Genomic DNA, 27,571 nt, shown 5'->3' with positions numbered 1-27,571 from the left:
ACTCCATCTCCCCCTTACTCTACTCCATCATCCACATACCTTAACTACGGGGCCGAAAGCTGTAATCCTTAAGACCCCTTGGGCTAGGGATCTTCTTCTTTATCCTCCCGGGATAAAGAAGGGCAGAGAGAAGCAAGAGACAACAAGCTTGCATCAGTGCGTTCTGCATAAGGGACCTCCCAGTTAGAAGAAAGGAACAGGCTCTGAGTTTCTCTTGCTCCTCTACAGAATTAAGTATAGATGCGTAGACTGCTCTGCTACTGATACCTATGGAAACTACTAAAGGCACGTTGTAAAGTATTCCACCTGGAATTCTCCAGAGTGCTCTCTGGCTTTTGAAGTGAAGTTGATGTCAAATTCACACAATATACGAGACATAACAGGCCAGGTGTTAGCGTTTCATGGTGTGCTCTGGCTACCCTCATTGTTAACTCCCTCATTCAACCCCCAAGAGGACTCCTAACTAAGGAACTTGAAACTCACAGCTACAAGAAACTACAGATCTAGCTTCACATGAGTTCGTGTAAACCTGAAGCCACCGGCTAGTTAGGCCAAGCCTAAGACAATGACCGTAAAGATCAAGACTGTTATCTAGGCTTCTTCTAGAAACACTTTACACTTCACTATCTACTTCCTCCACCTCCACCTAAGGGTGGGAAAGAGAAGACCTAGCCAGATGGACGGCTTATCTGAACTCCATCAGCTGTTGAAGGAGCTGCCCATCCAGCCCTGAGGTCTGGGAAGCTGCCTGCACGTCTGCAGGTGTCACTTATTTCATGGGGCCTCAGTCTTTGCTGGTTCATCTCTCCAAGATGGAACTTCTTGGAGGTCGCTGTAGGCAAATCCAAAGACATCACACTGATAATCAACAAAACTCCCTCTTAGTGCAATCGAGAAAACAAAAGGGAATTTCTAGGGATTCAGAAAAATGAATAAAAAATTCATTTGATCAGAAGAGAACAATTCCTGCCCAGGGACAGCTACAGCTTCCCTTGAGGCCGAGTATGTTTCTGCCCTACAAGGTGCCCCGTAGCCTAGGTATTCACTTCCTCAAACCTGATTCCGGATCCGGACAAAAATCTGAAGTGTGGGGTATCCCAGCTCTGCCTCACCTCCTAAGCACTTAGGAATATCTGCAGGGACAACCCTGAATGCCATCCTTACTAATAAGCTCCCCCAGCAAGGCTGCACCTCTGAGCCATGAAAGGATCCTCACCATAACGCCCTGTAGGCCTCAAAAGGTTTGCTTGATTCTGCAATAACCCTGCCTTCTGACTTTCTGGATAGTGGTGCCCAAACCGCTAAGACAAAGCACAATCATTTACATTACCAAAGCACTTGAGTCAGGCTTATCCTACCCAATGACATTCCTTAGTTCACTTAAATAGCACTCAATTTATAAATATTCAATTAATCTAATTTAAGACTATGTGGCTTATATAAAAAAGGGACAGATGGGTTATCACCTGCTTTCACTAATAAATTACATTTAAAATTACTCCTTTGTACCACTTTTGTCATTTATTAGTTTTCCTAAATGTAAAAGGATATATTTAAGTTAAAGAATTTAGTCATACATAAGGTAAAAATATTCAGTCGAAATTTCAGAAAAGGGCAGGTAGTACTTAAACCTACTTACAGAATATGCTAAAAATAAAAAGCACAAACGCTCCTCAAATCTTAGCAGATCTTAAACAACCTCCAACATAAAAATATTTCAGCAACGTTCCTTCTAAAAATTTAACCTTTACATGGCCCCCATATGGAAAGAAAATAACTTCAGATGAAACTATAATAAAATTTTAAAAGCCACCTATTAAATTAGACTGCTATTTTCTTCATTTGGCCTATAACTGCTTTTCTTTTGGAAAGGGGGGAGGGGAAAAAAACAAGAAGAGCAAAAAGCAAAAACCAACAAAACTTAGCTCCTGAAAGTTCGAAGAAGAAGGATTTTTCTGGGTATTATTTGCCAATTGACATTTTCAAAGGGGTTAGCATGGAGCACCAAAATTAGAAAGCAACTTCTCTGTTCTAACCCTATTTTTTTTTAACCAAACTTGAATATAAATCTTGATTTTTGTTTCTCTGAGAATGTGCATAGAGAATAAATCTGAAGTTAGCGGATGCTGATGCACAATCAGGCTGATTCTAACTTTGAGGACTGATTTTTCTTCTCCATAGATGATCACAGGCCGTGGCCTATCACCGTATAGTTCACTATGAATAACTCTTCCTTCCAGCCAGACAACTACCTGCCTCTCCCATGTCACCTGCCTCTGACTTTCCTCCAAACAGGGTGACAGAAAGCCATCCTGGCTCCAGATATTCTCTATTTTACGGAAGGGTGTGTACATTCGAGAGAGAACTTTACAACAGTTAGTATCATCTGATGCAAGCTTCTTCTGTGACTGACAGGCCCTATTGTGAAGGGGAGCACCAGCTGTTCGATCTCAGTTCACAGAACCACTTTTAGAGCAGCAACGTTCCTCAGACCTAGTCCAGTCCAGAGGTTCCAACGTGGTGTCACCTGCACACACAGGACCCAGGATTGCTCCACAGCCTGTGCTGTAACACGTACCTGGGATGGCAAGAGTTGCCATAAAGCTACACAACTTGCCATTTTTCTTGGCTCTAGGCTAGAATTTTATCAACTCGGTGTACATCCTGCATCTCTTGGGCAGAACAGTAGCTCTGAAAAGCATTTAACCCTTTGGTTAACAAAACAGGAGTCATAGTGGACACTAAATGTTGTAACACAAACATGTGAAATATTGGGTTATGTTGTAAACCATTCTGCGATAGAACAACTTTGTTTTAGTGATGAGAAAACCATGGTGCATAAAGATGCTGGGCCTGGACCAAGGTACTTCTACAAGTGTGTGTGGGGCGGGGGGAGGTCGTGAATGTCTAGAAGTCAAGGTTCCGGGGGTTGGTTCAGGGCTACTGACACTTTCCTGGCTGCTGCCATGCTCAGAAACCCTCCTTCTCAGGCGTATTTGTGATTTATTTTTCCATCTCATGTACAGACGGCTTACATTTCTTACTACGAAGCCCACCTCTCTTTACTCATCTATAAGATGGGTACGTAGGGGGTACTTACCCTCCCAGGGCGACTAGGCTATCACATAAGAGAGCACATCGAGAGCCCTGCTAACACTGCCAGCACTTAGTGAGCACTCCACAAACGTCTGTGCAATGAAAACTGGCAGAGAACGGTTCCCCGACGTCGGGCGACAGGCTGGCAGCTGGGGCAGGTGCTCCGGGTCTCTATCCTCAGACAAGGCCCTGCCCTCCCTGGAGGGGGCGCTAAGCCCGGCTTACAGCACACCCGGCGACTCCGGGCGCAGAGGCGGCCAAGGAGGCGGCGACGGGTTGGTGGGCGGGGCCGGGGCCGGGGCGGGGCCGGGGCTGAGCGGGGACCGGGACCCCGGGAGCCTGACAGGACGAGGAGGCGCCCCGCCCCTGCCCGCTCCCAGGATCCTCGCCCCGCCCCCTGCCCGCTCCCAGGATCTTCGCCCCGCCCCCGCCCGCTCGCCCCGCCCCCTGCCCGCTCCCGGGTTCCCCGCCCCCACTCGCCCCCCTTCCCCCTCCCTCCCCGCTCCCCCCCCCCCCGCTCCCCCGCCACCGCGGAGCCGGGCGGGCGGCCTCAGGGCGTCGGGGCAGCGCGGCCGGGGCCGGGGCCCGGGCCCGTGTGCGCCTGCGTGCGCCGCCGCCAGAGCCCGCCGTTACCTGACAGCGCCGCCGCCTCTCCGCGCACGGCGCCCGCGGGCAGCGAGGACAGAGGCGGCAGCCAGAGCAGCAGCCACCACCGCCCCGGCCGCGGCCGCATCCCGCCCGGGACCAGCTCCGCGCCCGCGGGCCCGGCTCGGCCGTCGGGACGGAAACGGCGGGGCCCGCGGGGGGCGGCGAGGCTTCCGCGTCGGCCTGGGGGCGCTCCCGGCAGCCCGCCCCGCCCGCTCCGCCCCTCCCGCCCCTCCCGCCGCGGGGCTTCCGGGCCTCGCCGTCGGGGGCGCAGGGGCCGCGCAGTCCCGGCAGCCTCTGCGCGGGCCGCCGGGGGAGGGGCGCTGCTCGGCCGCGGCCTGGGGCTTCCGGGACCCCGGCGGGACCCGCGGGCTTCGGGCCGGGGGCGGGGAAGAGGGGGCGGGAGGGAGGGGAAGGGGGCGCTCCAGGAGGGGGAGGGGTGGGTGCTCCAGGGGGAGGGGAAGGGCGCTGCTCGGCTGCGGCCTGGGGCTTGGGACCCGAGGAGGGGAAGGGGGCGCTCCAGGAGGGGGGAGGGGGAGGCGCTCCAGGAGGGGGGGAGGGGGCGCTCCTGGAGGCGGGGGCTGGTGCTCCACGGGGGAGGGGAGCCTGTGCTGCAGGAACCCCCTTTTAACAATAAACCTTTTTCCTGTTTCCCATTTTCCTTGCTGTTGTAACGACAGACTGGCAGTTCAGTTGCTCAAGTAACACGGACTTGGGTGTTTCAGCTCCTGAACACATTTCAGTACAAAGAGGCTGTAAAACGTTCCCTCACCAGTAGAACACATGTTAAAATTAACCATTAAAAAAAAAAAATACAGAAAGCTGATTGGTGGTGGCCAGGGGGACGGAGTGGGGGAAGGTGGGCGAAATGGGCAAAGGAGGTCAAAAAGTACAAACTTAGAATTACAAACACGTCCTGGTGATGTACAGTACGGTGACTAAGGCCGAGACCGTAAGGTAGACTTGAAAGCTGTCAAGAAAATAAACACAAAAAAATTTTATTATGATTATGTGAGGTGATGGATCGACGGATGTAATGCCCATTTTGCGATATACACATGTCCTGTTGTACACCTAAACCTAACACAACGTTAAATGTCAGTTACATCTCCATAAAACTGGGAAAAATACCTTGAGTGGCCTTAATATTGATAATTAGAAGTTGCAGACTTAAGTCAGTTATATTGCCTTTTTTTAAAAAAACATCTTCCTCAGGCTCTGAAAACTCATTAATGTGATTTCATATTTCATACTGAACATTTACTGGAACAAAAGTTCATTTCCCCTTTTCTAATTCTGGTCTTCTGCTTAGGTGCCTCAGAGAAGCCATTTGTGACAGAAATCATCCTCTAAAAATAACTCAGCTTCATTTTCCCCACAGGTATGAGTAGGACTCAATAACTAGACTTTCCCTGGTGTCAAAGTAAGATTTAACCAACTGTCCTCAAATCCCTGGCACCATGTGTGCTCCCGCAGATTTCTGTAAGGTCAGAAATCTCCTTATAAGGAACTGTTCAAGGTGATAAGTTTTACAAATAAGCTGCTATTAAACGTCTACCTTGTCTGGCCCGGCGGACAGTGTCCAGAGAAAGAGCAGAGCTCTGGGTCCAAGGGTGAGGTGTGCACTAGCCTCTCGCACAACAGCTTTTTTTTTTTTTTTTTTTTTTTTTTTTTGTCATTCATTTTGACAGTTTAACTTTGGGTGGCACTATGAAAAGTAGCTAGAAAAAAAGAAAAGAAAAGAAAAATAGCTAGAAGAAACAGGTAGATTATTGAGAGACAAATGTTTTCCTGCAGCAGCATCCGGTAAACAGCAGGCAGCAGGATAATAGATTAATATTTAAATTACTATTTGTGTGTCTTATCTTTAGTAAATAGCTGTAAAGAAGCTAAGTCAAAACACCACATTCCTTTCTATAGGATAGTAATAAATATTTTTCCAGAGATGAGGAGAGTCTTTGAAGGTGGTAGTTGGGTCACTGGGGGACAACCTTGAGACCTCCCCTGACTTCCCCAAACCTTTCTCTGATATGAGAAGAGCTACTGAGGAAGGAGCATAAAACACTACTACCGCAGGACCCTGGCAAAGACTCTTTTCTGGGGGAGAGACAGAAGTGCAAACTTTCTGCACATGGGGAGCAGCAGGACACACTGGGGTTCAAGGGCTTGAACTGAACTAACACAGAGTAGAAGTTGGCAACTTCTGGGAAACTCTTTTATTGAAGACGTACCACAGAAACAAGGCAGGATTTGTCAGCTTCGGGGGAAGTGGAAGAAATCCTGAGAAAGCCCCCACCTCAAAGGCTGAGCTATACAGGACTTAACCTAAGACCAAAGCTGAGCAGGAGAATGGAGAAGCCTGTTGCGCCACAAGCCAAGCACTAGCAATAAGCAACCCTACTCCGTACTGAGGAGGAAAAAGGACGTGGGGAGAGGTCCCTCCGTAACACAGGCATGCAAGGACTGCTGAAAACTAAGTGGCAAGAAGAAAAATCCTCAGCACTCCAGCTTCCATACCCGTGTGGTACAGGCCACCTGCATGGCTCAGTTAGTTAAGCATCTGCCCTCAGCTCAGGTCATCATCTTGGGTCCTGGGATCAAGCCCTGGGTCCCTGCTCCCCGCTATTTCTCCTTCTCCCTCTGCCCCTCCCTCCTGTTTGTGTGTGCTCTCTTTCTCTCTCTTTAATAAATAAATAATCTTTAATAAAAAATCCTGTGGTACACCAACAGATTTATTGTTATAATAACAATAAAACTCAAACTCAGCTCAAATCCTAGATCGACTCAATCACCTACATTTCTAATCCAACAGAAAGAGAGGCATACTTGTTTCTGGTATAAATATTTTTTACCTCAGTTTTCACTGCTCTTCTACAAGGATATCCATCATTCAATAAAAAATTACAAGACATTCAAAACAGCAAAGAAAAAAATCCATTATAAAGAGTTTAAAGCAATCAACAGAACCAGATTGAAAAATGACCCAGATGTTGGGCTATGATTGTTATGTTAAAGGATTTAGTGAAAAGGTAGACAACCTGTGTGAACATACAGGAAATCTCAGCAGAGAGATGCAAATGCTAGAAAGTAAAAGCACATTATTAGAGATGAATAATTCCTTTGACAGGCTTAGAACACTGGACATGGCAAGGAAAAAAAAACAATGAATTAGAATATAGGTAAGTAGAAATTATCCATGCTGAAATACGTGGAAAATTTTTTTAAAAAAAGAAAGAAATAACAGAATATCCAAGATCTGTGAAATAATGTCAAGTGGTTTAATAAACACAGGTTGAAATCCCAAAAGGAGGGGAGAGGAAAAATGAGACAGGAGAAATATTTTAAGATATAAAGCTGAGAATTTTCCAAAATTAATGAAAACAGAAGATAAAGAGAAAATCTTAAAGACAGCCAGAGAAAAATGATACACTGCAGAGAGCTAAAACTTGCAGAAGACTTCTTGTTAGAAACTGCATAAGCCAGAAGATAATGGAGTGACATTTTTTAAGTAGTAGAAGAAAGAATACTGTCAATCCAGAATTCTATACCCAGTTATAATATCTTTCAAAACTTGAAGGCAAATGAAGCTTTTTTCTTTTTTTTTCATTTCCAGTCATATAGACTTTCACTATAAAAAGTGTTAAAAGAAGTTCTTCAGGCAGGAAGAGTACTATAGCAGATGAAAATCTGGACCTACACAAAGAAATAAATTGCTCTAGAAATGATAAAAGTGAAAGTAAATATTAAAGTTTTTATTATTGTAATCACTTAAAAAGATATATCTAAAGCAAAAATAGTTGCAGTGCACTATGGGGCTTATACATAGAATTAGAATGAATGACAGTACCACAGAAGATGAGAGAAAAGAAAATGGAAGTATACTATCATAAAGTTTTCACCATACCTAATGGGATATAGTAATCTTTGAAATTAGACTGTGATAAACTAAAGACATACGTTGTAAACCTTAGATCAACCACTAAAATCTTTTAAAAAGAGAGATAACTAGTTAGGCAACAATGGAGATAAAATGGTACAATAAAATTTCCCAAAGAAGACAAATATAAGGGGGGAAATGAATAAAGAACAAATTGACAAATATAAAACAACTTAAAAAATAATAGGTCTAGGGGATCCCTGGGTGGCTCAGCAGTTTAGCGGCTGCCTTTGGCCCAGGGTGCGATCCTGGAGTCCCGGGATCAAGTCCCACGTCAGGCTCCCGGCATGGAGCCTGCTTCTCCCTTCTCCTGTGTCTCTGCCTCTTTCTCTCTCTCTCTCTCTCTCTCTCTCTCTCTGATAAATAAATAAATAAATAAATAAATAAATAAATAAATAAATAAATAAATAAATAAATCTTTTTTAAAAATAGGTCTAAATTCAACCATATCGATAATCACATTAAATATAAGTGCCTCAACATCTAATAAAAGGGCAGATGTTGTCAGACTGAATAAATAAGCAAAAGCTTATTTACATGCTATTTACTAGAAAAATACCTTAAATTTAGGGATATACTTAAATAGGCTAAAAAGAAAGAGATGGGAAATTATATGCCATTAAAAAAAAACCACCAATCAAAAGAAAGTTGAGTGCCTATATTAATATCAGGTGAGGTAGACTCAAGAATAAGTAATACTGCCAGTAATTCAGTAGGTCTAGAGTAGGGCTTGAGATTCTGCATTTTTAACAAACTTGCTAGTGGGCTGAGGACATCTTAAACAGTAAGTTCTTAGAACACAAGGCCCATATTGACAGAATGAGGACAGATGGAAGGAATCCATGTTCAAATAGTTTGGGAAATCCAGCATACTGTATTAGCCCTTGTAGACATTCACAATGACAAACAGCATATTAAGTCCTTAAAAATTCCTATAATAAAGAAATTGGCAGTAGGCAGTGTTTAGGATGACACTCCTCCAAAGATCCCCTCCATTTCTTGGTATTCATGCCCTTGTATAAGCTCCTCTCTAGGAATGTGGCCTGGAAGTACTGACTTGCTTCTAATGAATAGTATATGGCCTACATGGTATGTCATTTCCAAGATTAGGTTATAAAAAGATTGCAGCTTCTATCTTGAACGTTCTGTCTCTCTTCCTCTGGGATCACTCTTGCTAGAGAAGCCAGGTACCATGTTGTGAGGCAGCACTGTGGAGAGTGAATGAGCAGATATTTCCCAACAGAACTTTGAGATGTTTGTAGTGCTGGCCAATGCCTTGGTTGTAGTCCTCAAGAGACCTTGAACCAGAACCACCTAGTTAAGCTGCCCCTATATTCCTGACCCTCAAAAGCTATGATATATTAAATTATACTAGGTTAATTTTTACCCTACTAATGCTGTGTTGTTTCCATCATGATCTCTCTTGGATTGAAGAATTCTGGGTGAGACATTTGATTTACACACATACTACACCCAAATTGAAGCCTGATATTTCTTTTTCTCAAATAAAACCTGTTAATATCCATGCACACACAGTTTAGAAAACACTACACTTAATATATTATAATAGGTTCTTTAACATCATCATGGAACATTGTTTCCTTCTCATGAGAAGCAGATGCTATTAACAAACCACGATTATTGCAGTGTATTATTCCTAAATTATACCAACATTTGTGTGCATCCCTCTAGGAGATGAAATATACTCATTAGTCAAACCAAACCAAACCAATCCAAAACAAACCCCCCTATAAACAGGACACCAGCAGAATCTTCTGTTCAAAGCTGCCTGGGATATTATGCAGGCTTGCTTTCTACCTTTCCATTAGAAAATAGAGAAAAAGTTTGTCCATCAGTGAGTCAGTGAAGTGAGAAAGTTGTAGTTGGAATCACCACTAAACTTCACAGAAGAATGTAAAACAATTGTCACTGGATAATAGGACCAGCCCCAAAGCTTCTACACCAGAAGGGATTATTGAAAAAGGACAAAATTCATTGCCTCTTGGAGCAGTTGCCCTGTTGTGCCACAGATCTTAGCTGTGGACTTCTGGAAACAGCCCATATCCACCTCTAAGATGGAATGAAGCATGGCAGCTTGGGGGATCTGGATCTAGCAGATGATGAAGAAGTTGGCACTTTTGCCAGAATGCTATCAGGGTGGGTATAAGGAAACATTTAGCATTGTAAATGCAGATTCCCAAGACACACCCTCTAGAGACTGACTCAGTTCATCCAGGAAAAGCCCAAAATGTACCTTCTTGATATATATGCCAAGTGATTCAAAATCATTAGAACTAAACTTTGAGTTTTACAAGTTTTATGCGTGACAGGAAGTGGCTTTTTCAGCAAATTTGTAACCATAGCTAAGATACTGTGTGTACTTTATATAATTCATTTTGCTATACTATGGTATATTTTTGAAAAAAAAAAAGGTATAATAAAGAGCTTCTTGAGGAAGCTTATTATTATTTTAGTGACCTGAGTTTTTTAAATTCTGACTATTTCCACATGGTGTGAAAAAGATGGTAATTCAATTTTCAGCCTCTGCATTTTTGTTTCTAGAGTTCTTGTTCTTCATAATAATTAATTTTTTGTAACTGTCATAGGGTTATAATCAGTCATTATGAATCAGATGTAAAATTTAGCTCATGTCAGAAATTACTTAGGAACTTTCACTTGGTTTCTAGGTAGGTAGAACATTTAATTAAATGAATTAGAATAAAACAAAGTTCTACTATTTTGTGTTTTTTCATAAAGAAAGATTTAGTCTGCTATTGCAATGACACCTGCCAATGCTATATAGATTATAGAAGCTGTATGTGATAAAGTCTTCTTTTTAAAAATTCCCATTTTTGAATTTTACATAAAAGGAGAGAGAAAAAAACAACAGCAGGCTGTTCAAGACCTCTTCATAAAGGAAAAAAAAAATAGAAATTGACTCGTTGGATCATGTTTTTCTTAGCATATTTCATTTAAGAAATATTTTTAAATTGACTTGCCATATACTGGTTCAGTAATTTTAGTAATAATTCATGTCAAAACTAACAGAGAGCTTTTCAGTATGAATGAATGATGTCGGAAAGGATTAGAATAATTATAATTTATAAGAAAGATAATATGTTCTCTGTATTAAATTAGCAAAGTTATAAAAAATAATTGGTCAAATTCAATTCAAATCTTTCAATTCAAATAGAGACTTGTGGAATTCTTTAAAGTAGTGGTTGTCAAATTTTGGTGTGGGTAAGAATCCCATTTCCAAACATTCTTATTGAGTAGGTGCAGTGTATGCCCTAGGAATCGATATCAGTAATTCTGAGGCAAACCGTCTTGACTATACTGTATTATTGGCGGAAAAAATATTCAAAAGTGATTAATGATTCGTTGATGATGGCTAGAAAATAGTACCTAGGGAGAAAAAATGGATGTATTTGGTTAATCTGAAAAAAAAAAAAAAAAAAAAAAGAAGATTGAAGAGTTACAGCTTTCTAAGAGTTAATTTAAGAGACTAGGATACAGAAAACCAGTAACCAGTTCTTATGTTTTCAAAGAGAAGAGTGATCTTTCACCTGGATATCATCCAATCCTATCATTCCACATTACCCGATTCCTAAAGAAATTCTATCAAAGTTTACTTTGCGGCCAACACACCCTTGGGAAGCATTTTTAACCAGCCATTCTCTATAATCTAGGTCTTTTTCCCCTACTGTATTAATTTCTATTAAAATGATTATAGTGAAATAATTATATTTCAAAATCCATTTTTCTTTTCTTTTTAATTTTTATTTATTATTTATGATAGTCACACAGAGAGAGAGAGAGAGAGGCAGAGACACAGGCAGAGGGAGAAGCAGGCTCCATGCACCGGGAGCCCAACATGGGACTCGATCCCGGGTCTCCAGGATCGGCCCTGGGCCAAAGACAGGCGCCAAACCGCTGCGCCACCCAGGGATCCCAAAATCCATTTTTCTTTCATGGAAAGCTGTAAACTGCAGATGTTCTTTGAGTTTAAATGCCTTAACTGTCTTCGTTGATCATTTATTGACGAAAAAGATTTGTCTATTATTCGGGAGCCCTTTGATTCAGTTAAAACAGGGATTTTGTCTTCCTGCTCTCAGTTCTTTTTTTTAAGATTTTATTTATTCATTCATAAGAAAGATAGAGAGGTAGAGACACAGGCAGAGAGAGAAGCAGACTCCCTGCAGGGAGCCTGACGTGGGACTTGATCCTGAGTCTCCAGGATCACGCCCTGGGCCGAAGGCAGCTTTAAACCACTAAGCCACGGGGGCTGCCCCTATTTTGCTTTTAGAGTCTATCTGCCTAAAATTAGATATCAAAGTCTACAAAGCTAAAGGAAAAAAAAACAATTATTATTTAGTACTTTTTGGTAACTTTCCCCCTCACTCATTTATATTTCTTTCCTGTGATTTATAGGCCCTGTTCTTACTGACAGGGTCAAAAACTCTACCTGTATTATCAGAGTATCTATTCATTAGGATATTTCCAACTAATTTCCAACTAAACATGTCTTAAATAATGAAGACATTTATTATGTTGCCTGGAAGTAAGTCCCAAGGCAGGTTAATTCAGCAGCTTAAGCATGCTATCAAGGTCTCAGACTGTTTCCAGCTTTCTACTTCCCCACTCTTGGCTTGTTGGGTTTTGTCTGTAAGCTCTTGTTCTCATAGCACAAAAAGGCTGCCATTGCTTCCAATACTGGTTTCCCACACAACTGCAACCCAAGGCAGGGGCCTTCCATCTCTCGAATAGGGAAGTAAAGCCATTCTTAGAAGCTCCTGCCTTCACCCTCTCAGCAGACTCCCTTGCTGGTCCTGTTAGAAGTGAACTACCCCGTACCCTGGCTAAATGGGGTGACTGAGTATCTGGCATTTTCAGTCTCCATGGTGGGAAGTAATAGCAATAGATAGAGAAGAAATCACTATGGTGATATTTCTGACAGCTCCCAAAAGCCTTCGGCGGCTTCTGAAAATGGCAGTTGAAATTTAGGCTGACTTGATAGATGAGTTTTGTTCATTATCCTAAACTTTGATTAATGTATTTTCTTTTTAAAAAATGTGTTTTCTTTTAGAAATTTACACATTGACTCAAAATGGGAGTTGCTTCTATATCAAGTGAGTATTTTTCTTTCTATTCTCTTGTTTAGCAGGTTTACATCTTTATTCTAAAACAATGAATTCCCTAAAGAGCAAATACTTCCTGGGTTATAACAGGAGATGTAAGGAGACAGTAGTAGGAATGGTAGAAAAAGCAAAAGATAAGGAACAAAAGGAAAGAGTAGACTGAGCAGTGACTGTTCTGGATGGTCTAACGTGAGGGAGTTCAGTTAACTAGGCCACTGGCCACCTGGAATGATGGGCAGGATAAAACATTAAGACTCCGGAGCAAACAGAATGCAGGAGGAGGGAGTTCACTGCTTTTTCAGGCATGCATCCTGCAAGTTAGAATTTGTCTGTCCTAACCACAAAGGACAGGTGTGTCCCTGGAAGGACATGTTCATATAGGTTGGCACTCCTTTTTCGCTCCTTTTTTCACTTAAAGATATTTTGCCTAACAACGATGCTTAGAATAATCCATCTAAATATTTAAGCTCTTAACTTGTTTCAGTAATTATCAAAGCTAAACCCACTAATATTCCTTGGATTTGTTTTAGGATTAAGAGGTTACTCTTCCTCCTTTGCATTTTCCCATTTCACCTGGTTCTTCACTGCCTTTTCCTAGTTTTCAACCCCTTTTTACTCTTTGCCAAATAGTATAATCCCCAGAAATATTATAGATTCTTTTTAACACTTCATCAATCTTGAATAATACACGAGAGAATCTTGTTGAAATTCTCCCTTTGTTGTTACAGGTATCCTTTATGTTAAATCGATTTTTGTTGTTTTAATCCTTATATCTATTGTAAAATAAAAGTATAGAAAGCAATATACAATGAATGTATACCCTAATGAGTTATTTACCATAAGGCAAACATTCTTGTAGCCAGCACTCAAAGCAAGAAATAGTTTTTCAGCTATTCCAGAAGCTCTCCATGTACTTCTCCAATTTCAAACCACCTACCTGCCCCCGAAGCACTCGCCATCCTAATTTTTATAGTAATTATTTCCATGTGTTTCTTTATAATTATATGGCAGGAGTGCACATCCACAAACCTTATATTTCTGCCCATTAAGTATTTTTTAATGTATCTTTTAAATCTCATTCTACAGGTTCATCCTTTCACCATCGGGAGGTTTGCTGTTTTCATATTCATGATGCAGTGTGGCATATTCCTCTGTCCTGGGCATTTCCTGAGAACTGGCAGCTGGATTCAGAAGCTTCATTGAACTCAGGTTTCATCACTTGGGGTAAGATGATAGGTTGTGTTGTGTTCTTTCATGAGAGGTATATGATGTTTGGTTGAGTCTCCTTTTGTGATATCATTAACAGTTGATGTCTGGATCTGTTAATTCACTGGGAGGTTGCAAATTGGTGATAGTCAAATTTCATTATTTTTTTCGTTTATTGGTTGGAATGCTTTCATAAGGAGATGCTTGTCCTTATTTATTACTTGATTACTTAGTGGTACACAGTTCAGAAAGAAAAGATAGGATAAGTATTTGGTTCTTCTATTTACTAGTTTTTAAGAGAATAAATTGTTTTTTTTAGCCTTCTCTGAAGATGACTTTTAAAAAAAAAAAAAGATTTTATTAATCTATTTTGAGAGAGCACAAGCAGGGAGAGGGGCAGAGGGAGAGGGAGAAGCAAGCTCCCCACTGAGCAGGGAACCCAACATGGACCTCGATCCCAGGACCTTGGGATCACAACCTGAGCCGAAGGCAGATGCTTAACTGACTGAGCCACTCAGGAGCCCCTATTTGTTTGTTTGTTTTTAAAGAATCCTTTTTAATTTCATATTGTTTACTGTAACAAGTTGAAAGTTGTGATGACTTTTAATTTCATATTGTTTACTGTAACAAGTTGAAAGTTGTGATGACTTTAGTGGCTTAAAACATCAGAAATTTATTCTCTTGGAACGCCTGGGTGGCTCAGTGGTGGAGCACCTGCCTTCCGCCCAGGGCATGATCCTGGGATCCCGGGACTGAGTCCCACATCGGGCTCCCTGCATGAAGCCTGCTTCTCCCTCTGCCTGTGTCTCTGCCTCTCTCTCAGTCTCTCATGAATAAATAAATTCTTCAAAAAAAAAAAAAAAAAAAGAAAGAAAGAAAAAAAAGAAATTTATTCTCTTGTACTTTTGGAGCCCAGAAGTCCAAAACAGGTTTCACTAGGTTGACACCACAATATTGGCAAGGCCATGCTTCCTCCGTAGTCTCTAGGGGAGAACTAATTTCCTTGCTTTTTCTAGCTTCTAGTGGTTACTTCTATTCCTTGGCTTCTGACCTTTTCCTCCATCTTTATTTTTCTTTAAATTTAAATTCAATTAATTAGCATATAGTATATTATTATTTCAGAAGTAGAGTTAAGTGATTCATCAGTCTTATATAACACCCAGTGTTCATTGCACCATGTGCCCTCCTTAATGTCCATCACCCACTTACCCCGTCCCCTCCCTTCTCCCCTCCAGTGACCCTCAGTTTGTTTCCTATGATTAAGAGGGTGACTCTTGGCTTTTAAAAATATCATGAACTGATGATTTCAACATATTTGATAAGGTTTCAATCAATGGCAATTACTTCTTTCTTGAAGCTCTAATTATCCTATCTTTGGCCAATAGAATTCTTTTCAGGTTGGTTTCTGAGCCCTTTTGACATACGATACTAATTTTTGATAACTTCTTTGATATTTGATATCAGCTATCCAGGTTCATCCTGTGCTCAGACATGGAATCAGTCATATTAAAAGTCCTGATTTCTTTTACAATTTCAAGATCACAATCTAGGCGCTAACGCTTATTGCTCCAGGGATGCTTATTGTTTCTGGGCCTTTGCAGTGGCAAAGCTAGGAAATAGATCTATCTATTGATAATTATACTTATAGATATCATTTTACAAATAAATTACCTAGTATGCCAATATTTCCAATTAAAATCCAGAACTATAGAGTTTTTTACTTAGTCCTTTTTATGCTTTTACTATATCTGTATCTCTTTTCCTCCATAACAAGATTCCGGTTCCCAAGGATACAGGAGATGACGGAATTAGAATATCTCATAATTACTCATCCACATTGTACACATGACAGGCTCAGAATAACAACACACATATTACGACTGTAATATAATTACAAAGAACAGCTTAAAATATTTTTATATGCTCTCCCCATTCTCAGTAATTTTTACAGTTGTACTATTTCTACATTATGCAAGAATATAGCTTTTACATATTTATCCTCTTTAAACTCTCATTTAATATTATTTCTTCAGATAACTATGTTTTACTATATACCACCAGTCGTTATATAGATGTCTCTCAAATCATTTTGTCTAAAACTCATCCTCTAGATTCTTCAGGAGGGGCTAATTAAAATAATATTCTTGGAGTTCTTGCATGTTGGTAACTGTTGTCCATGCCTTTTATGGTTGCAAGTCACTTTTGCAGGATATAAAATGCTCAGTTCACATTTTACTTCTTGTGTCTCTTAAATATGTTATTTTATTTTCCTCTGGCATAAAGTATAGCTGTCAAAAAAGCCCAAACCATGATGAAAATCTAATGTTCTTACCCCGTAAGTTACTTGGTGGCTTTGACTGCATACTCAATGGAATATTTTCATTTTCTTTAAAGTTCATCCATTTTACTAGAAATATGTCTTGGTGTTGATTATTCTGGGTCAGTCTTCTCAGCTACATAGTGTGCTTTTTCAATATGTAGTTTCACACTGTTTCTTATTTAAGGGAAGTTCTCTTTTTGTTTTTAGTATTTGTTTTGCATTTCTTCTTCAAAGATTCTGGTTACTTATGCTTGAATCTTCTTTTGTCTGTCTTCACTATTTGTTACTTTCTCTCAAATATTTTTTAAACTTATTTTGTCCTTTTGTTTTGTCATTTTTAAGTTATTTAGTCCTTTTATTTTTTTGTCTTTTTAAATTTATTTTTCCTTTTATGTTTTATTTCTCTTAAGGCGTAATCTGTTTAATTAATTTGCTCTTGTGTTCCTTCTACTTGAGGGTCACTTTTGAATTTTTTTTTTATTTTTTATTTTTTTAGTTTCTACTTGCCCCCTAAGGTCTACCTCCTCAGTGGCAGTGTTTTTAAATTTTTATGAGTTTTAACAATGTTGATTAATGTTTTCATTTCGTGTCATATCATTTTATTAATGTAGTTTAGCTTCTTTTAAGATAGGAAGTTATAAGGGATCCCTGGGTGGCTCAGCGGTTTCGCGCCTGCCTTTGGCCCAGGGCACGATCCTGGGGTCGCGGGATCGGGTCCCGCCTCGGGCTCCCAGCGTGGAGCCTGCTTCTCCCTCTGTCTGTGTCTCTGCCTCTCTCTCTCTCTCCCTCTATGTCTACCATAAATAAATAAATCTTTAAAAAAAATAGGAAGTTATAGTTTTGATTTGTTCTCTGCTTCTCTTTCTGATATAGGGATATTATTCTACTATGTTTCTTAGAAATAACTTTGCAAAGGATTTAGCCTCAATACTGTTTTCTCATTTTTATGGGAAAATGGTCTACAATTTTTAGTAGGAGGTGTGCTTTCTTTTTTTTTTTTTTAATTTTTATTTATTTATGATAGTCACAGAGAGAGAGAGAGAGGCAGAGACACAGGCAGAGGGAGAAGCAGGCTCCATGCACCGGGAGCCTGACGTGGGATTCGATCCCGGGTCTCCAGGATCCCGCCCTGGGCCAAAGGCAGGCGCTAAACCACTGCGCCACCCAGGGATCCCGGAGGTGTGCTTTCAAGTAAGCTTCTCTACCTTCACAAACTCCCTCTTCTGCTATTTTCCTGTAGTTAGGAAGGGTCGACTTACCAGATTTCCTGGTCCTGTTGCCTCTCCCCAACACACTTTTTTGGGGGGGGTCTCCTTCTATCTTTATTCTACTGTCTCTGTCTAGCTCAATCCTGATTCCACTCTCGGCATTTCTCTTCCAGGTGACACTGTCCTTGGAAGCAAGCTCTGACAGGTCAGTGTGTAGTGAGAGTTCATACACTCCCTACACTGCTTAAATACCTTCAGTCTTTGTAACAGACCTGGTGTGCTCACCATCTGCTGGATTGGGCAAGACCTACCCACGTTTTCCAGGAAATAGTCATTGCTAATTTGGGCTTCTCCTCTTCTCAAGTCTGTCAAAGTCTGTCAAGCTTCACTGCTTCTCTCTGCTTTTCCTTTTCCAGATGCTGATATGATTCAGGACCTGTGGCTGTTGGTGGTTTGTCCGTACTTACATGCATTTTGAAGCCTTCGTGGATGCCCTGTTTACTAGTGTCAGTGTAAATGTTGTCCATGGGTTTTTTATTTTATTGGGTAGCTCTGTGTTTTTATATTGAGATGTGGATTCAAAATTACCTTGCCACTGTAGTCATTTTCCTAGAATCCACCAAATTGATTTAAAATATTCAAGTAGAATCCACATTTTCACAGGAATTGGAAATGGTAAATCGCTAATAACTACCTAAGCTGGGATAATTTTATTATAATTTCAGCAAAGTTTAGGAAACGTTTTCTCAATGTTATAAAGTCCTCTGAGAGCTTTTAGAGATGTGTATTTTTCAGTCTACGTCTGGCACAATTAAAGAGAAAATTTATGTGTCCTCAAACCAGGGTTCCAGGTATTAATGGGAAAACCAACTTCATAATAAACTTAGGTGCAAAGCAGGTTATAAGCTGAAAATAATAAAAGTAATCATTCTTATTGTTGTATAAGAGGAGGTATGTTTACACAGTGTTTTCTCATAAATTATCTCATTTCATCCTCAAAATAACCTTAGCGAGGTATTGTTATTATGAGTCCTACTCCTCAGAAGAAATTGAGCTTAGAGGACTTAAATGACTTAAGATTTTAGCAGGGAGGACTCCACGTGTTAAAGGTTTACTCTTCCACCAAGGGCTCAGCTTTGGAGAGATTCCTGCATAGCTCATGGCAGGCAGTGAAACTTGCCCAGCCAGCTCTATCAATCACATATATACATATTTTTAAGATTTATTTATTTACTTGAGAAAGAGAGAGAGAGAGAGAGAGAGAGAGAGAGAGAGAGAGTGGGGGGAGGGGCAGAGGCAGAGAATCTTCCAGCAGACTCCTCACTGAGCATGGAGCCCGGTGTGGGGCTTACTCTCTTGATCCATGAGATCATGCCCTGAGCTGAAACCAAGCCCGAATGCTTAACGCTTAACGACTGAGCCACCCTGGTGCCCCATATCAATCACATATTTCTTGAGGACCCGTGGGGGACAGGTGCTGCAGCCGGATTTCTCACAGTCTGGTTGAGAGCCATGTCTAGCACCTCAGAGCTGTAAGTGACAGAATGGCACCTGAAGGGGAAAGAAGAAAAAATGAGTGGGAAATATCAGAAAGGGAGACAGAACATGAGAGACTCCTAACTCTGGGAAACGAACAAGGGGTGGTGGAAAGGGAGGTGGGTGGGGGGTGGGGGTGACTTGGTGATGGGCACTGAGGGGGGCACTTGATGGGATGAGCACTGGGTGTTATGCTATATGTTGGCAAATTGAACTCCAATTTAAAAAAATATGTTAAGAATTTTTTAAAAATAAAAATAATATGTAATAATAATAATAATAATAAAAAGAGTGGCACCTGAACCTAGGACTCTAGACCCGTTGGTTTGCTTCTCTCCCACTAGCTAACATCAGTTTCCGCAGTTGCTTTGTGTGACTTGCAGCACATTGAGCACCTCCGGTGGCATCACTATCCCTGCATGTCGTTGGATATGAGTAACTTTGATTCATGGTGGAGGTGAAAGGACAGTGTGCCAGGGCATTTCCGATGCTTGGGGCAATGCTTCCCCAACATTTACAGGAGAACCTTGTCCCCAACCTTCAGGGATTCTTTAATTACATCCTAATATTTTACCTTAAAATTCATGCAACTTTTAAATTTTACTTTGCAATACGTCTGTGCTTTTGAATGCAAAAAGAGCATTTACCATACTTGCTAGCAGGTAAAATTATTGCTATAGGGGAGGATCTAGACTGTTGTTCCAGTGGCTCTCTTAGTATCTAAAGTTCCCCAGTTTGAAAGCTTGATAGGAAATGGAGGTAGGCTGCAGCTCTATCATGGGAGTGCGAAGATTTTGCTAAATATTTGAACATTATTCGCTAGACACTGAGAATCCAATGAAGTATTTTATTTTTTTTTTTAATTTTTTTATTTATTTATGATAGTCACAGAGAGAGAGAGAGAGGCAGAGACACAGGCAGAGGGAGAAGCAGGCTCCATGCACCGGGAGCCCGACGTGGGATTTGATCCCGGGTCTCCAGGATCGCGCCCTGGGCCAAAGGCAGGCGCTAAACCGCTGCGCCACCCAGGGATCCCCCAATGAAGTATTTTAAAAAAGAAGCTGACCTAGTCAATTTTGTGTCTTAGAGGAATGGCTTTGAACTTTTATGATCATCATCTATATTAAGAAATACTTTTTACACAGTATATATATGAGTGTGTGTAATATATAATATATATGTATGTATGTATGTATGTGTAATATGCATCTGCCTTCAGCGCAAGTCATGGTCCCCAGGTCCTGGGATGGAGCCCCACATCAGGCACCCTGCTCAAGGAGTCTGCTGCTCCCTCTCCCTTGGCCCCTCCCCCTCCACTTGTGCTCTCTCTCATGCTCTCTCTCTCTCTCTCTCTATCTCAAATTAACAAATAAAATCTTAAAAAATAAAACAAAAAAACCAAGTTGCAGAATTGTCTGCTCTGGGACTTAGGGGCCAGTCACCAGTTTCTGAAGAGGAGGATGGTGACAACGAGGCAGGAACTGAACCGTAAGGGGGTGACAATCATAGCCAGGTCTCCACTTGTGGCTGAGGCACAGAGATTAAGGCAGCTACTAACTCTGTATATTGTGTGGGCCAGACTCAGGACAGAGGGCAGGAGATTCAGAGCAAAATGAGAAGTCAGGTGACTTAATTGCTGAGTTGTAAGAGTGTTCAGACAAGAGCTGCTGCCATTTTTCTTTAGCCCGGAAGGAACACTGAATTAGTAGGAGCCTGCAGGTGAGGGTCAAGCAGTTCCTGCTGCTGGGACAGGAATGCTCTAGAGGGTTGGGAGCAGTAGGCAGAGGCAGGTAAGGAATGCAGTGGCTGCGGGCTAGGGCCACCATCAGGTCACACTCACCCCTCTCTTACTCAACTGCCTACGTACACCTCCCTCCTCAACTGCTCATAGAACTGGCTTGAGCATCATACTGCTCTCTCGTTTTTATCATATTGAATAAAATCTTTCTACATACTCACTATTTGCATGTTAGTCATCTTCTCTTTTTTGAAAATTGTATTCTAACAGTATACATAACTCAAAATCAAAGAAATCTCATTAAAAAAAATTTAATGGACTGAGTTCTGGGTAGAATTAGGGATCCAAATATCAGTTTTCATATTCCAAGTGATTTTTAAGTATTGAAATACTATATTTGTTTGTTACAATGTGGTTAGTATTTTTTAAAAAATAAGAAATCTGGATCATTTATGACAAGTATCCAGAGAATTCATACACTGCTTTACTATTGCAAATGGAACAGAGCTGTACTCATTAAGAACATTTTAATTCTTTTTCCAGGAGGATTAGAAGTTGTTACTGGGCAGAAAGAGGAGGGGATGTTCCCACATCTCATTGCCACCATTTTCCCAGGGGCTGGATTCTCTCTGCTTCCTTCAGTCTGTTTATTCTCTGGCAGCCTGTCCCTTTCTCCAATCACCCTTCTTGAGAAAACTCAAGAAGTAAGAGAGGGTAATCTCTGCCTTGAACCACCATGTCTCTCAGAACACTCTCGGGGCTCCATCCCAGGATCCCAGGATCCCAGGATCATGACCTGAGCCAAAGGCAGACGCCTACCCGACTGAGCCACCTAGATGCTCCTGTTTCTTAAAAATCAAATACAGGTATTTAAATATTTAAAAAAATGTTTTAATGTCAAAATACCCCTATTACAAATAACATCACAGCTGTTCTCATAATATAATGAGTTAAGTTACTTCATTATATTGTAGATAGATTTTCATTTTTAGTGGCACCTAGTCTTAGAGGCTATTAACTTAATTAAAAACAAACAAACAAGATCTTAATTTTTATTTTACTGTATAGTTATTGCTGCTCTTCTGTTTCATCTTGCCCTTGACTGGATGTCCTCAACACATAGAAAAATTTTGCATGAAAAGCTAATTGTTAAAAGGTAATTAAAAGATATCAGTAAAATTGGGATCCCTGGGTGGCACAGCGGTTTAGCGCCTGCCTTTGGCCCAGGGTGCGATCCTGGACACCCAGGATCGAATCCCACGTCGGGCTCCCGGTGCATGGAGCCTGCTTCTCCCTCTGCCTGTGTCTCTGCCTCTCTCTCTCTCTCTCTGTGACTATCATAAATAAATACAAATTTAAAAAAATAAAAATAAAAAATAAAAGATATCAGTAAAATAAAAGAGAAAGATGAGGTATCTTTGACCTGGGATTCAGGGGACTGACTGAAAAGATTCAAACAGTCCTTTCCCTCTTTGGGAAACTGAGCGAGAAGCAGGCCCAGCAGCCCTGACTTAGCTCCAAGGGAAAACACAGGCAAAAGCCAGTAGGAAGGGGATGCGGACTCCCAGGCAAGCTGGTCTGAGCAGGCCACTTCCTGGCCAGGAGGCTCCCGTGACAGGGGCCTGGGACTCCTGTCCTCTCCCAGATGCTGGCCCGGAGCACCCGTGGGCACCCCCACTGCGCGTCCCACTCTCCGTCCTCGTGCCTCGGGCGTCACATGCACCCAGGAGGCTGCTCCGTGCGGGGCCAGTACCTGGTCAGGAGAGAGGTGGCCGGTCAGGTGGCCGGGGTCCCCAGCAGGAGACCACCGAGTCGGGCGGCTCCCGGGAACCTGCGTGTCCCGCAGCTGGGACAGGACCCCCCGACACTCTGCTTCGCAGCCTCTGCAGAAACGACTTGTGCCAAACACCCCGAAACGAGACAAAGAACCGTAAAAGCATTTGTCAGTGTCCTGGGCAAGGGGCAGTCAGGCCCAGCCCCGGGTGTCACCAAAAGGGACCTCACACGTGCACGTGGACCTAGCAGGTAGGCAGATTCGTGATCAGAGCCCACTGGGCCCACTCGGCACCACAGGATTGCTTAGGAAGGTTCCACAAAAGAGCTCGCAAGGGCCCCTAAACCCGGGAACCTGGGGGCAACCCCCTGGGCCTCCCTCCCCGGGAGCTTTATACTCTTGCTCAGTTAACTTGGCGTAGCTGCCCCCCCTTCGTCTACCTCCTCATCCTCCCAAGGGGTGTGACCGAGACCCGGGCCCTAAGGCGACAGCAGTCCTGTGCCACCCTGCGCTGCTCTTGTCTGCTGACTGATTTGTCCCGCATCAGCCGCCCCCAGCCCCGGGCTGCCAAGCGTGCGGCTGAGTGTGCTTCGCGCCGCCGGAGCGAGGCTTGGCTGTTCAGGAAGCTGAGCTGCAGGATCCGTCTTCACCCGCATAGTACAGGGTCCGTGCTTCACCTTCAGACTTTAATGTAAATGTTTTTAAAAAAATCCCAAGCACAGTTTTAAAAGAAACCTAATATAAATGCTTTCAGCTAACAAAAAAGGAAGAAAAGCATCCCTTTCTTCCTCGGGATTTTAGCCTTATTTTAGATGGAAAATTTAAGGTCACCTCAAGCACGAACCTTCGACTGGTTCCTCTGCTCCGCTTTGGGCCACTCTTGTTTATGGAGGTAACTCTGAGATCACTCCTCAAGCCACATATAAACAGAAACACTCTTAGAAAAGAATAATTTTTAAAATTGAAAATGACTACCTGTAAGATGACATTATCAACAAGCTTTGCTTTTTACTTATTTATTTATTTTTTTAAATTTTTATTTACTTATGATAGTCACAGAGAGAGAGAGAGAGAGAGGCAGAGACACAGGCAGAGGGAGAAGCAGGCTCCATGCACCGGGAGCCCGACGTGGGACTCGATCCCGGGTCTCCAGGATCGCGCCCTGGGCCAAAGGCAGGCGCCAAACCACTGCGCCCCCCAGGGATCCCAAGCTTTGCTTTTTAAAATTAGAATTGCTAATGAATTGTTTCCTAGTGTTCTTTTCACCATCCTATGGATATTTTCTTAAAAGTTCACGTTTGTAAAATGGCTTGGTTTTCTCTGTCGGCCCCCTCATCACCCACACAAACCTGGCCTCCTCCTCCTTGCTGACTCAGGGGCCCAGCCTCTTCCCACAGAAGTGCTCAGTGACCCGGGCCCACACCCACCCTCTCCTTTGTTCTCCCACAAACCCACCCCCTCACCTTGTCTCCTTCATCCAGGTAGACATTTTCATACTCCCACTGCTCAGCCGCCAAACCACAATAATGGCCTGGGCGTGGGGAAGAAGAATACTTTTTCTAATGGCCCTTATGGTTTTTTTTTTTTTTTTAAATTAATAAGCTCTATCCGCAAATGAGTAGTTGAGAAACAATTCTTTTATTCTTGGATTATTTTCTCAAAAACTCCCTCATACACAATAATTGGATTTTCTATTTTTGAAATATCTACCAAAATGTGCATGCACTTTGATTGTTGTGACTTTTTTTTCAGTGGAAACAGATGCTCTTATCTTTTGTCCAAATTAAAACATTTTACTCACATTTTGAAGTGAATGAGTGTACCAATGAAACAATAGCTCCCTGGAATGTTTATTTGCCGTAACAGTGTCTGAGCTATAGCTGAAGCCAATAGGCACCCTGACAAGATTAATTGGCTGTGAATATGCTTGAACTATTCTGGAGCCAACACCAGAGATAAGGGCCGGCCCACTCGTCAGAGCCGTGCTAAGGACTCCCCACCCAGAAAGGCCAGCCTCTGCTACTCATGTGTGTGTGTTTCAAGATTTATTTATTTTAGAGGAAAGGAGACCAAGCAGGAGCAGGAAGGGCGGGGGGGGGGGGGGGGGGGGGGGCGGGGGGGGGGGGCGGGGGGGGGAGGGAGAGAGAATCTCAAGCAGACTCCATGCTCAGCACAGAGCCCAAGGAAGGGCTGGCTCGATCTCACGACCCTGAGATCACGACCAGAGCCAAAACCTAGAGTCGGACGCTCAACTGACTGCACCACCCCAGCACCCTTACCTATGTGTGTTTTTAAGGCTGCCAGAAAGGCTTTCCCCAAATCACCCTCACCTTTATGTTGCTATGCTTAAAATTCCAGCATTAATGAGTCATTCCTGAATCTTCTCAGTATTTATAGTATGAAGAATCAGAAATATGCTGGATTTTCTTCCATTCATGACAACTATTTTCATCTTTCCACAGAGTTCAGATTATATACTACATGTCGTGAACAGAGTCTATTCTGGAATATCACAAATCCACTCTTTAATAGGAAAAGTGAATATAATAGTGGGTTTCAATGAGTGCACAATTGAATTTGTGTTGGTATGGTTTGTTTTCTTTTGTTGTGTGGCTTTTTCAACATTATAATTGATGTGAACTCCTTAAAGGAAGGCTGAGACCATTTCTCCTTTTCATTAATCTCTCTGAGGTGTAGCACCATATCTGACATATAGTGGCACTCAGTTCATGACTGGAAAATTGCTTCCTGTCCCTAGTAATTTCTCTTGTCATCACTAAGACCTAGGGGCAATTTTATTGTACATTATTTTTTTTAAGATTTTATTTATTAAAAAAAAAGATTTTATTTATTTATTTGATAGAGAAAGCACACAAGCTGGGGGAGGGGTAGAGGGAGGAGCAGGCTCCCCACGGAGCAGGGAGCCTGACTAGAGGCTCAATAATCCCTGAGATCATGACCCCAGCCGAAGGCAGACCCTTAACTGACTGAGCCACCTAGGCACCCCATTCTACTTTATTTATTTATATGTTTAAGATTTTATTTATTTATCCATGAGAGACACACAGAGAGAGGCAGAAACATAGGCAGACGGAGAAGCAGGCTACTTGAGGGGAGCCTGAAGTGGGACTCGATCCCAGGACCCTGGGATCACTACCTGAGCCAAAGGCAGATGCTCAACCACTGAGCGACCCAGGTGCCCCCCATTTTACTTTATATATACCATTAACTTACTCTTTATTTTGAATATAACACTCTTTCCTTTAAATTTTCACAACACTGCCTCTGCTCTTTCATATATTCATCACCTTCTCTAGTATCATTTTTAATTTTAGAGCTCTTCACGGCTCATAAGGACTTTTAAGTTACAGCTCTCTATGATTTAATTGTATATCCTCACAAAAAGCAAGATTCCTTACATAAAAAGCTCCTTGCACAAAAAGATGCAAGCAAGGTGAAAACAATCAAGGAACATACACCTCCCTGCCCATCCTGCAGCCACAGTGGTGATACGATTGTCACTAAGTTTCTAATTGCTGGTTTCAAGCTAAAGATGGTAAATGACCCACCCCTAGGCATGTAGAGCCCAGAAGGGAGGACAGGAATAGATGAAATATCTATTTCAACAGATATTTGATGGAAAGAGAGTGATGAAGAATAAAATGTCCCAATGGGAGAGGAAAGCAAAATCAAAAGTGTGAAAATGGAGCATACTGAAGATAAGCCAGATATTTCACCTTGAAGAACCAGAAAGAGGCCGAGGACTTGAGGTGATGAGATTTGGTAGAGTGGGAGTGAATTGTCCCATGTAAAGCAGGAGATAAAATGAAAGCTGAAAAGGAAGTCAACTACTTACTTTGTACCCTCAGGCACAGAAAATCAGCAGCCACACTACTCCCAGGAGGAAATAGAAGGTTTATTTCCTCAGGCAAGGCATAAGTCTCAAAATTGAAAGTGCCCATAAGTATTCAGCACATCATTGAGAAGTGTCAACCACTGGGAATAAAGAATCCCAAAAGCTTCCAGAAAAAGAAAAACAAATGACTGTAAAGTAGGATTCAGTATGCATGAGACTTCTCAACTACAACGTTGGATTGGAAAAAAAAAAAAGAAAACAACGGAACAATGCCTTAAGAATTATGACGTATAATTTTTTTAAATCTCTAATGAAATATCCTGTCAAACTATCAAAGTTTGAGGACAGAATAAACACCTTGTCAGATACAGAAGAATTCAGAAAACTTACCTCTTCTGTATCGTTTGTAGGAAACTAATACAAGGAATGATATAGAAAAATAAAGGGAGGAAAACAAGAAAGAGAAAGGCATGTGATCTAAGAAACAGGGGATCCATCACACTTGAGATGAAAAGGGAACCCGCATGGTCGTTGTGAAGGTGATTTGGGTGCAGCAGCTCTTCAGAAGCTTAAAGAGCAACAAGTATCAGATTGATGCAAGAGGACAAAGGGCTGCAGGACAGATGCCTCCAAGAAAATGGAGAGATTTAAAGAATCTTTTATAAATATGGATGTATTAAGAGATTTACATTTCTGGAAGAGAATAGGGTAATTCTTTTTTTTTTTAAGTTTTTTTGTTTTAACTCCATTGTAGTTAACATACAGTGTTATATTAGTTTCAAGTGTGCTATCTAGTGATTCAACAATTATCTACATTAATCACTGCTCACCATAAGTGGTACCCTTTAATCCCCATCACCTATTTCACCCATTCCCCCTCCCCTCTGGTAACCATCAGTTTGTTCTCCATAGGTAAGAGCCTATTTCTTGGTTTATCTCTCTCTTTTTTCCTTTCTTAAATTCCACATGAGTTAAAAAAAAAATTCCACATGAGTGAAATCATATGGTATTTGTTTTTCTCTGATTGACTTATTTCACTTAGCATAATAATCTGTAGCTCCACCCACTTGCTATAAATGGCAAGATTTCATTCTTTATGGCTGAATAATATTCCATT

At 41.9% G+C, this 27,571-nt stretch overlaps 1 protein-coding gene and 1 long non-coding RNA gene across 14 annotated transcripts in view; one reads left to right on the top strand and one right to left on the bottom strand.

The window, feature by feature from the left end:
* NEMP2 (nuclear envelope integral membrane protein 2) overlaps window positions 1-15,811 on the bottom strand; it is a 41,249-nt gene extending 25,438 nt beyond the window's left edge. For 9 of the 13 annotated variants that reach the window (XM_072813514.1, XM_072813515.1, XM_072813516.1 and 6 more), the window contains exon 1: window positions 3,730-3,896. In XM_072813514.1, coding sequence (XP_072669615.1) covers window positions 3,730-3,829 — 100 coding nt within the window. In that variant the 5' untranslated portion in view covers window positions 3,830-3,896. Of the gene's footprint in view, window positions 1-3,100; window positions 3,460-3,729; window positions 3,897-13,845; window positions 14,147-15,693 lie in introns of those variants that run through there. The other 4 variants (XM_072813524.1, XM_072813523.1, XM_072813527.1 and 1 more) reach the window with 3 other exon arrangements.
* On the top strand, window positions 4,332-18,806 carry LOC140625852 (uncharacterized). Its single transcript, XR_012025135.1, has 4 exons — window positions 4,332-5,122; window positions 12,765-12,807; window positions 13,903-14,040; window positions 17,967-18,806. It is a non-coding gene; the product is annotated as an uncharacterized lncRNA (long non-coding RNA).
* Window positions 18,807-27,571: the final 8,765 nt, after the last annotated feature.

This window comes from Canis lupus, chromosome 36, assembly GCF_048164855.1.
Source record: "Canis lupus baileyi chromosome 36, mCanLup2.hap1, whole genome shotgun sequence".
Lineage (NCBI taxonomy): Eukaryota > Metazoa > Chordata > Mammalia > Carnivora > Canidae > Canis > Canis lupus.
The sequence above is the reverse complement of the archived record's forward strand: the minus strand, read 5'-3'. Positions and strand labels throughout refer to the sequence as shown.